The sequence below is a fragment of the Dipodomys spectabilis genome, unplaced genomic scaffold (genome assembly GCF_019054845.1).
Source record: "Dipodomys spectabilis isolate Male_0828 unplaced genomic scaffold, ASM1905484v1 ptg000329l, whole genome shotgun sequence".
Classification (NCBI taxonomy): Eukaryota; Metazoa; Chordata; class Mammalia; order Rodentia; family Heteromyidae; genus Dipodomys; species Dipodomys spectabilis.
This window is the reverse complement of record NW_024871006.1, coordinates 1,269,897-1,282,511: the sequence shown is the minus strand read 5'-3', so window position 1 is coordinate 1,282,511 and position 12,615 is coordinate 1,269,897. Positions and strand designations below refer to the sequence as shown.

At 47.9% G+C, this 12,615-nt stretch overlaps 1 protein-coding gene across 1 annotated transcript in view; it reads right to left on the bottom strand.

Annotated features, from left to right (window-relative positions):
- The window catches only part of Rgs9 (regulator of G protein signaling 9), a 63,627-nt gene extending 59,592 nt beyond the window's left edge, over positions 1-4,035 (bottom strand). Inside the window, exon 1 of the mRNA XM_042665487.1 lies at positions 3,823-4,035. Within this exon, the coding sequence (XP_042521421.1) occupies positions 3,823-3,879 (57 nt within the window). The 5' untranslated portion in view covers positions 3,880-4,035. The remainder of the gene's footprint in view (positions 1-3,822) is intronic.
- Positions 4,036-12,615: the final 8,580 nt, after the last annotated feature.

The window sequence follows — 12,615 nt, the reverse complement described above, 5'->3', positions numbered from 1 at the left end:
GGTGTTCCACTAAGTGTATTGGATTAAAAAAAAGATACAACCAGCCAGCCATTGGTGGCTCATGCCTGTAATCCTAGCTACTCAGGAGGCTAAGATCTGAGGATGGTGGTTCAAAGCCAGCTGGGGCAGAAAAGTCCTTGAGACTCTTATTTCCAATGACCCACCAGAAAACTGGCTCAAGTGGCAAAGTGCTTGCCTTGAGCTGAAGAGCTCAGGGACAGTGCCCAGGCCCAGAGTTCAAGCCTGATGACCAAAAAAAAAAAAAAAGATAAAATCCTCTGCCCAGGTATATGAAGTCCTCTTCCCAAGGGGTGGTTGGCAGGGGAGAGACAGAGACAGAGAGATGCCAGGAGCCTACAGGAAAGGTAAATCATGAAACAGAAGACCCTCCTCGTATCACCAAGAGAGCCAATCCTATGGGAAATCTCTAGGGAAGAGGGAGGCGGGATTGGCTGGGATGGTGAACCAGAAACCACAAAAGTGTGGGGCAGCACCAAAAAAAAAAAAAAATGCTCATGGGTATGAGAGCCACTGAAAACCACTTACCTGTGGCTCTTTAGTCCAGGTATCCTTGGCTAACTCTATCCTCAGCAAAGCCCTGGGCCAGGTGAGCCCTCCACCTCTTCCCACCATACCTTGACCAAGCCCAGGCATGCACGTGGGCAGCAGCCGGGCTAATGGGCAGGTATCTCCAGCCACTGCGTGGAGCTGGAGCTGGAGGCACAGGGGAACTACTCCCCTCTCTCTGCCCAGAACCTCCTATTTCTCCTCAGCTCGAAGCTCTGTGTCCCCACAGCCTCCATATTCCATCTTACAGCATAGAAATGTTTGTAGCATTGTTTAGCACTTGGAAATAGACAACGGCCACTTCTGTAATCTTTTTGTATCTTTTCCTGGTACTATCTCTTTATTTATTTTTAGTTTTCTTCTTTTTTTCTTTTCTTTTCCTTTTTTTTTTTTTGGCCAGTCCTGGGACTTGAACTCAGGGCCTGGATACTGTCCCTGAGCTTCTTTTACTCAGAGCTAGCACTCTACCACTTGAGCCACAGTGCCACTTTCAGCTTTTTCTGAGTGGTTTTTTGGAGATAAGAGTCTCATGGACCCCGGGCGCTGGTGGCTCATGCCTATAATCCTAGCTACTCAAGAGGCTGAGATCTGAGGATCATGGTTCAAAGCCAGCCGGGCAGGAAATTCCATAAGACTCTTATCTCCAATAAACCACTAGAAAACCAGAAGTGGCACTGTGGCTCAAGCGGTAGAGCACTTGCCTTGAGCTGAAGAGCTGAGGGGTAGTGCTCAGGCCCAGAGTTCAAGCCCCACAACTGACAAAAAGCAAAACAAAACAAAAAGAGTCTCATGGACTTTCCTGCCCAGGCTAGCTTCAACCCATGATCCTCAGCTCTCAGCCTCCTGAATAGCTAGTATTACAGGCATAAGCCACCAGCACCTGGCTGGTCCTATCATTTTCATGAGGCTGTCTGGGCCTGTTTCTTTCTTTGTAAAATAATAATCATTCATTTCATCAGACCACTGTCCAATGAAACAGAAGAGAAAATGCCAGTAAGACCCTGTTAGGGACACAATGTGTAGCATAACAAGCCTGGAATAGAGACTCTGGTACCTGTCACCAGGCACATGCCTTTGATCCAACCCCTTCTCCAGTAGGCTAGATGGCTGGGACAGCTGGTTGGTAAGGGTCCCCCAGCACATGTTCTGCAGAGCCTTTCCTGTTTCCTGCTCTCTAAGCCGCTCTGTGACATGACCCAAAACACTGGAAGATGCAGGCAGGGTCCTAGCCAGTGCAAGACAAAGGGGAAGCAATACGAAAGATGGGGGGCGGGGGCATCTGCAGGCACAGGAGCGGAAGTCAGTCCACTTAGGGAGTTGACAGAACCCACCTTCACGGGGGAGGGGCCTATGCGTGGGCTGTGGGAACAGGGGAGAGGGGGGTGGAAGGATGGCAGAGAGGCAAAAGGAGGCTCACAGAAGAGCCTGAGCTAGGACAGAACGTTAAGTCTGAAAAAGGTATGGAGGTCGTGGAGCTGGGAGCCCTGGGTACCTGTCACTGCTCTGCTCTGCCTCCTGGGGGGCAGGGGAGGGAGCTGGGGGGAGGGAGCTCTGGGAAAATGAAGTGGGGGAGGGGAGGAATCTGGTGGGGGCAGGAATCTGGGGAGGAATCTTGAGCAGCCAGGCAGAGAGGGGAGACTGCATTCTGCAGGCGTAGGAAGCCAATGGGGGGAAGGGGGCTCAAGTGGATGGGGGTCAGTTAATTTTGGAAAGAAAACCAGTGTGTGGGAGGGGTGTCTTGGAGGAGGGGAGGAGGGAGTGAGGAGGGCAAGAGAAGCTGGGATGGAGGGAAACTGGGTGGAAAAGGGAGGCTGGGTGGAGGCTGGGTGGAGGAAGGGAAACTGAGGTGGAAGCCAAGGCTGGGGTAGAGGAAGGGAGGCCAGGATGGGGGGGGGGGGGGGCGGGAATGAGAGGGAGAGCTGAAGAGGAGGAAAGATTGCATAGAGAAGGGGAGGCTGGAGATTAAGACACCAGTGAGAAGACCAAGGTAAAGAGAGAAGCTACTAGATAAGACAACAGCCGTCATGGGAAAGAATGCCCAGGATTTAATAAGGAAGCTCAGTGTCTCCAGACAATTACTCTTTCCCCAGCCAGAGCAGTCCTGCCTGCAAAAAACCTGGAAGTTCATATTTGCTTTCCCACATCAGACTTGGTTAGCTTCTTCTGGCTTTTAGGAATCCAGCCGCAGCAGTACTGACGCTCTGGGTTGATTCTGTTTTCTGGACATCCTCACATCTCTCCTATGGAGGGAGATCAAGTGTGACTGAGTGTGCCCCCCCCACCCGCCATGGGACAGGTTTTTAACATGCAGCAAATCCAGAGCACCGGTCACTGACTCTAAGCAACTTGCTGAGGTCTCGGGGCTCAGGGCCCAGGCCTAGCTTGTCACCACACATTCAGCTAATTCTACTCAATGGGATAAGCTTAAGAAGATGCAAACTGTCCTGCGAAAGTGGCTGGGGACAGGAGGAAGGGCACACAAGTGACCTGAGACCTAATCCCCCATAGAACTCTTCCCACACTTGCTGCCTCAAAAGCCAGGAACAAGATGACCGGGGCTTTGTCCCCAGACACATCACCCCACAAGTGTATCCTCTCCCTCTCCCCCCAACCTTGCTGGCTCTAAGAAAACACTTGCAACAGACAGAAAAGGCTCTGATCGTGCAAGCTGGTAGATACCCAGGTGCTCGGCTCAAGCGAAGGGCTCAGGGAGGCCCTAGATCCTTACAGATCACGCCAGTTTTGCGGTCCAGGCGCACACACACAAACCCTCCCTCACTTTAAAATACTACCGTGTGGACCAGAAGATGGCACACACACACACACACATACACACACACACACACACACACACACGTTCCCTTAGCATCCCGTGTCTTATAACCAGACAAGCAGGCCGACTGGGACCCTCGGCGCAGCCTCGCCCTGCGCTGCCTCCCCACAGCAGCCTCCCCTCGCTTCTCTGAGTAACAGGTTGTTGGCTGTCCGCAGCAGCCTCCGGCCGACCGGCCTCGCTGGCCTCCGGAGCTCCAGGACCAACAGCTCACACACAAACCCAACGATTGCCGTCTTGAAAAGGCAACACCAGACCTCCCCAGCCGTTTGAGCTCATCTCGAACCGACCACAGGGACGCCCGCCCCGCTGCCCCCCCTCCGACTCTCCCCAGGGACGCCCGCCCCGCTGCCCCCCCCCGATTCTCCCCAGGGACGCCCCCGCCCCCCTGCCAGGCCCACAGGTGGGGACACCCCTGGTACCTTTGGGAGAAATGCCATCCTCGGCCTGTACTGCTGGCCTTGGTGTCGGATCGTCATGCTGGACCCGGGATGAGTTCACCAGCACAACACGAATTTGAGAGAAAGGGAAAGCACCCCCTTCCACCCCGCCTCCCTAAGTTGGGAAGCCGGCCTGGCCCGCGCCAGCCTGGGCGTCGTCCCCGCAGGCGCCGGGCGGGGAGCGCTCGGGGCCCCGGCAGCCGCCTGCGGCTTCTCCGCTCTACTCGCACCCGCCGACTTGCAAAACAGCTGGAGTCCGCGTCAGCCAATCAGCGGGCGGCGGCGCGGCCTCATTAGCATGCGCGCGGCGCGGGCGCCCGCCTGCCACCAGGGGGCGGTGTGCGGCTCCACCTGGATTTGGTGGAGCCTCAGGTGACACCCAAGGGTCAGGGATGAGCAAGCAGGTGGCGATGTTCCCAAGGCCTGATTAAGCCTTTTAACCGAGTTAGGTTCAGAATTAAGCAAATGGTTCCCACTAATAAAGCGCTGTGGAAGCGGTGTCTTTCCAATGCCAGCTTGGCCATCAATTGCTGGGCAACCTTGGGCAAATTCCTTAGAATCTCAAGAATCAACTCATTATCAAAGAAGTTAAAATACATAATAATGGGCTCACACTGGAAAGGCTCCTCAGGCATTTAATGCAGACACGAGTAACAGTGATTGTTCCTGAATGTCTTGGTAGACACAAATATCAGAGGTGGCAATGAACAAATAAATATCAGAATAATTGGCAAGAAGTTTATTTTAAAGGCAGTGACGAATGAAGAGATTATTTCTCCTCAGCCACCTGTCTAGCCTTTGGTAAATTAGATTTTACTTCTGATTCTTAGTGATCACTGTGTGTGTGTGTGTGTGTGTGTGTGTGTCCTAGGGCTTGAACTCACTCAGGGCTTGGGCATTGTCTCTGAGTTTTCCTCAAGGTTAACACTCTATCTACCACTTGAGCTCCTGCTCCACTTCTGGCTTTTTGGTGCTTAATTGAAGATAAACGCCTCATGGACTTTCCTGCCCATGCTGACTTTAAACCGTGATGTGATCCTCAGCTAAGATTATAGGCATGTGCCACCAGCACCCAGCTACATTTGTTTTTCATAGTCTCCTGAAGGGCAGTTTTAGATTACCTGCAAACTTGAGCACATGATGCTATACATCTCCTCTCCTTACACATCCAAAGCCTCCCCATTACCAAAATCCTTATCAACAGGTTCTTTCTGTTATCATATCTAGAGAAATGAAAAGATGAGCCCCTAAGTAGTCATCAAACCCCTTTCAGTTTTATTACATTAAACACTTTCTCCAATCTACAGATGCTGTGTGGATATTGAGTACCACAGCTAATGAATTTATGATGGAAGAGAACAAAGGGAGATTTGCTTAGGAAGGCAGTCAACTGATGGCCCTTTAAACTAGAGATCCTTATTCATTTCTTTTTTTCCTTTCAAGTCATATTTACCTGTAATAATCTGATGAAAGCATATTTACCTGCAATAATCTGATAAGCACTGGTGGGCTCACGTCTGTAATCTTAGCTATTCAAGCTTAAAGCCAGGGCAAAAAAAAAATCCCACAAGACTTTTTAATCTCCAAATGATTAGTGAAGAACCAGAAGTAAAGGAGTGGTTCAAGTGGAAGAGCACCAGCCTTAAGTGAAAGACTTAAGGGAGAGCACACAAGCCCTGAATTCAAACCCCCAGGGCTCACAAAACAATAATAAAAGAATAACAAAAGGCAGGGAGGTGAGGGTAGGCATGATTGGTGGGTGTCTATGAAGAGCTTGTAAGATATCAGATTACCTAAAGGTGCAGCTTGAAAGGAATGGGGTCTGGGATGGGATGAGATGAGTAGAGGTCCAAGGGAGCTTGCTGGGGTGACAGAAACAGTCCACGTCTGGAGGGAAAGGGGTTACCCAGGTAAATGAGTTTTGAACACCCACCTAGGCTCCTAAAATTATACCACCATCATTCAATAAACACCACACCTTGACAAAGAGGTTGACCTCTCCAAACAAATACAGTCATATACGGGGAAGATATATCCAGAACACACTGGGAGAAAAGGCATTCAGGATTCTAGATCCTCACATACAGTGAGCCCAGAAGAGGATGCTTTTTAGAGAATCACAAAGGCACAATGCCTTAGTGCCTCTTCATATGGATATAAGAATAATGTACATCCTGGAACGAATTCCAAGATATGGAAACAAAAGACTTATTGTTCTTTTTTAGTGTGTGATGATTCTGTCTTCCTTACCTTATAAACAGTGTGTTCACATGCATATCTTCAAGAGGGTGGGAAGGAGGGCACCGAACTCAAAGGAAAATGGGTGGAAAAGTGCAGTGGTGGTGCTCACTGCAACTGAATGAAAGGGAACTATACAACTCGTGGGTGGAGACGGGAGGGAGGGGCTGGGAGAGAGCGAGGGAACAGAAGACACTGTACGAAAGGAAATGTACTCATTGCCTGACTCACATAAATGTAATATATCACCTCTATAATAACAATAAACTAAATTTTAAACAAAAATTCGATCATAGAAGAAGGCAGAAGAGCACAGTGCTAACATTCAGCCCTTCTGAGACTCAGTGAGGCAGATGGACATTCTATCATTCCCACCATCATCTCCTCTCTGCTCCCCTCCTCATTAACAACAAAAGGAACCTAGGGTACAGGTGCACGCAGAGCCTGTCCTGAGTGAAAGGACCTTAATGAGGGCATGATCCGGGACTTAAACTGAAGTCACACTGCCCTGGATGCTACCCAGTGTGATGTGTGGAGTCCTGGACCTTGTCCCTGCGATATCCAGATACAACGCTGTGCCACACCACACATGCCCTTTAACCTCCAGGTCATCTCAAGAAAATATTCCCACACTGCCCAACCACTTACTTCCAGCCATGGAGCCAAGGGCTGAGGATATAAAGCTTAAAAAAAAAATAGACACACTTCCTGTTCTGTGCCTCCTCTACGGTCTGTGGGGGGAGACAGAAGCTTACCTGGTTCATTTCCATGTCATGGATTTTCTCCGGCCACTTCTAGACAGAGACTTCCATGGAGACGTTTCTTAGGAGCACAACCTTGAAGATCCATTATCATTGCCTAAGCCCAAAGGGATGAAAAGCCAGAGCCCTTGTAGGGAATCTGTCTTCTTGGGGGGGTCAAAAACATTACCAGAGAGGAATCGAGGGGATAAAATACTCAGCCCTCTCTTTTCCTGCCCTTCATCTCCCATTGGTGCCTCCCACCTGAATCCAGGGGGCCAGGGAGCCCCGGAGATGCAAAGGTTTGGGGTAGTGGGGGAGGGAGGAGTGGAAGGGATTCAGAGAAGGCAAACTATGATGAGGCAGCACAGGGGTGAAATGTGTATGATGGTACAGAGACACAGGGAAGTCTCAGAGTTCACCCGGGGTTCTAAGCACTCTAGACTGCTCCCTAACCTCACCATCCACACGTGCATCAGCAATCACCACCCTGACTTGAACAGGCATAGCATCAGACACCTGATTCCCTGCACCAAGCTGCCCGTGTCCTGTTGTTATAGGGAAAAGAGTCCACCACTCAGAGACAGCCTCATGTAAAAAGGTGACTTTATTGAGGAAGTGGTTAGTTGACTGGCCAGGGACGCAGCACAGACTCGGGAGCTGAAACTGTGACCCCGAGCGGCCCACAAGCTAGAGTTTTTAAAGGCAAAATCCATGTGGTCAAGCCTGGCCACACTCAGGTGGTCAACGGGATTGTAACACACACATAAAGGGTGTATATTTATGTCAGTGGCCAATGGAGTTACAGTCCGTCTCATAGTAACTGAACTAGCCTACCATTTTGGTTTGAATTGGCATGCAAATTTGGGATCCCCACACAACGCAAGCGGATATTCTTACTCATGGGGGCTATACATTCCAGAAACATAATGTCCTATGCCCCTGCACCCTTGAAGCTGGGGTTTGTTACAAAGTCAGCGACAGGAGATTTATTTCGAAGATAGCTACAAGAGGATACACAATGTGGCGCAGCAGGCGCCTGGGGGTCCTGGCTGTTGACTTAGGGAGAGGAGGGAAAAGAGGAATCCACGTTTCCTGCAAGGTTTCCTGATTGTTTAGAAATTATTTTAGCTCGGTGGCAATAGCCAGCTATTTCCATAAAGCATAATCCTCTAAGAAAAAAAAATCCCATTATAGAACCAGGCATATTGGCTCAAGCCTACAATCCCAGTTACTCTGGAGACTGACATCAGGAGGATCAAGGTTCCTGGCCACTCTCAACAGCACAAAGTTGGGCATGGTGGCATATGTGTATTATCCCAAGCACAGACAGAAGGATAAATGGGAGGACTACACTCATATTTGCCTGGCTAATAAGCAAGACCCTACCTCAAAATTAACCAGAGCACAAGGTGTACCTAAGTAGAGACAGAAGATGTACTAAAGGACAGATCATGTATTTTATTGGCATGAGATCAGATTAAATAAATATTGTTTTCAAATTGCAAAGATTAAAAAAAATTAACCACAGCAAAATAGGTTGGAAGCATGGCTTAAGCAGAAGAGAAATTCCTGGCAAGTATGAGGCTCTGAATTCAAATCCTAGTACTGAAAAAAAGGCCTGTTTTTCTAAGATCAAATTCACTGAAAGCATTCAGAAAAGATACTTCTCACAGCCTTGCCACAGGAATGAACACGAATAGGAAAAGAGAAGTCTACCCCTTCCTCCTCATAACGCAGTTCACATTAGAACTCTTGAGTGATACCTGCTACTTTTTAAAGAGTATTATTATTTTTCATTATAGACCGTTTGGAAGTATGGAATTTTTTCACATGACATTATGGAAAAGAACATTTTTACAGCCTGAAATAGACTTTGGTTGGAAGACAGTGCTGAAGTGATGGCAGGAGTGTGAAGACTTCTAGAGAGGAGTTGCGTGTCCTGTTCCGTTTGGTCTCTGAGGAGATGCAAGGCTTTTTTTTTTTTGTCAGTTGTGGGGCCTGAACTCTTCAGCTCAAGGCTAGCACTCTACCACTTCAGCCACAGCTCCACTTTTGGCTTTTTCTGCTTATGTGGTGCTGAGGAATCGAACAAGGCAAGCACTCTACCACTGAGCCACCTTCTCAGATGGATGGCATTTTAAAGCAGCTTTATGAAGGCATCATTCGTGTACAAGAGACTATTCCTATGTCAAGTGTATAACTTGATAAGTTGTTTCATTCAATTTTGTCCCAGTCCTGGGGCTTGAACACAGGTCCTGGACACTGTGTTTGAGCTTTTTTGCTCAAAGGAACCATACCTCCTTCTGGCTTTTTGGTGGTTAATTGGAGACAAGAGCTCACAGACTTTCCGGCCTAGGTTGGTTTTGAACTGCAATCCAGATCTCAGATCTCAGATCTTGGCTTCCTGAGCAGCTAGGAGTACAGGCATGAGCCATTGGTGCCTAGCTACTTGATACGTTTTAATATGCAGGTATAAAACAATTTACACGATCAAGATTCAGGATATAATTATTACCTTCAAGTTTCCTTGGGGCCTGTGTGTTCTCCACACATAACTATTGATCTGCTTTCTGTCACTATGAATTCATTGGATAGATGATTTTGATCAAGTTACTTAATCTCTCAGATTCTCCATTTTCTCACTAGTACCAAGAAGGAGGCAGACTTGATGGACACAAAAACCCCCTCCAATTTTTTTCTGACATTTTATTCTGCCAGGCCTGGGGTTTGAACTCAGGGCCTGGGCATTGTCCCTGAGCTTCTTTTGCTCAAGGCTACCACTCTACCACTTGAGCCACAACACCACTTCCGGCTTTTTCTGTGTATGTGGTACTGGGGAATCGAACCCAGGGCTTCACGCATGCAAGGCAAGCACTCTACCACTGAGCCACCTTCCCAGCCCCAACCCTCCAATTTTAAAACCCTGTAACTCCAATATTTTAAGTAGAATTAAAAAACAAACAAACAAAACCACCACAGTCAGCTCCAAAGAGTAGGATTTCGTGCTCTCCACCAAGTAAGGCCCTCTGGACTCAGACTACCCCCAAACAGGATTCCATGTGGTAGGCCTTTAAAAGAGTTCAGCACTCCCATTAGCATACCCCAACCATTACTGCCATAGGATCAGAGGGATGTGGAAAAGGGGAATCCACTTCAGGAATAGGAAAATTTACTACTTAATGTATTCCCTTTGTATTCATCTTATTGAAATCCCCCTCTTTGACCAGACACAAGCATGCTGCAAAGCATGGATAAGCAGGCTGCTCAGCAGCTAAAGATTCTCTGTGACCCTTGACCCCTCCCCCTCCCACCAAGTCCCTTCCTGGGACTTGTAGCTTCCTTGACTTTTTGTTTGTCTGCTTGCTAGCTTGCTTTTGTCAGTCATGAAGCTTGAACTCAGGGCCTGAGCTTCTTTTGCTCAAGGCTGGCACTTTACCACTTGAGCCACAGCGCCACTTCTGGCCTTTTCTGTTTGTGTGATACTGAGGAATGGAACCCAGGGCTTCATGCATGCTAGGCAAGCACTCTCCCACTGAGCCACCTTCCCAACCCTTAGTGTGTGTTTTTTAAAAGCAGATTAAGCTGCATCATCCGAGGAGGTGTCTCCCTTCTCATACATGGCATTTTCAACTCATGACTTTGGGTTGCAGACAATACATTGCCTGCATCCTCTCCTAACCAATGGGTTGCATCTAGGATTAGGAGAGTCGGTGGCGTCTCAGTAGTTGTTTTTAGGTTGTGTGTGTGTGTGTTTCATTTTGTTCAGGGCAAGGAGATCTGATGTCTTGCATGGCCCAGTACTGTAGTGGAAATGAGACACCATCAACCACAGAGTCACTGGACTGGAGGGGGGCGGGGGGAATGCACACAATCAGAGCTGGTGAGCAGATGTAAGCTGGCTGTGGTTTATAGGACTTCCCACGGTCTCTCATCTCAACCCTGCTCTACCCACTCCTCCCACTGCTGCCGGACTCCTTCTGCTGAGTCTTCAAGAGTATTCTTCAAGACCATAGTCCTCCTGGTCCTCATGAAATATCCTACTAGACCTTCTTCAAAGTACCATGGGCTTCCTCCCTCGGGACATCACATCCATCACAAGGAAGGTTTCTCTGCTTCCTCGCCATCATCCCTATTTCAGTTCCCTAGGCCTTCCACAGCCACTTCTGTGTTCCTTACGTTTCCACTCATGTACCAATCCTTCCTCCTTCAGTGCTCTCGTATCCACCTCTCTACCTCCCTCAGTCCTCCTGCTGCTCATATTTATCTTCCTCCAGATGTACTCCAGAACTTGGGCGATGCCCCTACAGCTTCAGCCCGTTCTCATCCTGGGTGATTGCAGGGTCCCAGTGGATGAGCAAGCAAGCAAGCACTCAGGTCTCACACTCTCAGCTTCCTCCCTTCCGTGTATCTTTGCCTCTTCATCACCTCCACCGTGCCTCCAGGACCACATCCTGATCCTCACTCAAGCTTTGAAATTTACACTGTAAGCGAAGGGTCCAGTCCTGTTCAGGGTTCATTTACCTGTTCTTTATTACCAATAGGCCTCCAGAGCCCAGAATCCTGATGGTTCTGAGTGTCTCATCTCTTGTAGCCTCATCTCCTTCCTCTCTTATCTTTGGTATGTCACATACACTAACTTCTAAAGAAATCCCCCAGTCGTAGATCATCAATCCAATATCGAGATAAACATGGTGAGAATTTATTTCCCTGGGAGTTTTATTTTTTTTGGTTTGGTTTTGTTCTGTTTTTTGAGACAGAGCCCCACTGTGTAGTCCAGAATGCCTAAACCTCCCCATCCTTCCTGCCTCTGCCTCTCAAGTGCTAGGATTACAGGTATGAATCATACAGGCATCTCTATGTTTTATTGTCAAATTTGTTGCACTTTTATTAATTGTTTTTTCTCAGCTGTACTAGAGAGTATTCATTTTTGCTCAACAAACATTGATTAGGCATTAGTTCAGCACCTAAAAGCACAGAAAATAAGATATGATCTTGTTCTGAAGGTTTTTCCAATAGGAAAGAAAAATATTCAATATCTGAAATAATGCAGGCGATGATATTGGAGTGTGTAATCAACACAAAGAAAAGAAAGGCAGCATGTAAGAGCTTTCTAGACATAGCAATGTGAGAGGCATGGAGGTAGGAAATAACAATGGTGCATCAGCTTTATACTTGCCTCAATCACTCATCCACTACTACAACCCTACATGGAAGGTGTCTACCAACAAACTATCACCGCTCAGAGAGGTTATATTTCAAGCTAACGTTCAGGTACCTGTTAAGCAGCAAAGACAAGGTTAGGTCCCTGGTAGCCTGGATCTCGACTTCATGATTTATCCCTCTACCATGCTGGGGCATGTACCCTTCTGAGCATTCCTTCCATAGTAAGATTAGAAAAATCCTAGTGTTGAAATCATGAAAAGGGATACTAGATACTGGGCAAGCAACTTTGACAAATGTCCACTGTAATCATTTCAGAAATGCAGCTTTATTTTTCACTTGCATTGTTTGCCCAGAATAAAATTCCCACAGGTGAGATCCCAGGGGCCAGAGGAGCACCCATTAAATGGCTTTATATGCCCCAGAGTTCTTGAACGGGCTTGAATACGTTTACATTCTGTTGTCGAGGGTGAACGAATTGTACCCCACTCCTATTTGTGCTGGGGGCTGTATGTTGTTTACCCCTGAACAGTTTTAATTTGGCTAGATTCTGCGCTTGTTTAGATTGGTATAGCTTTCTTGCTCGTTTTAGAGTAGAAAGTGCAGATAAATGAGTAAACCAAAGTTGTTCTAC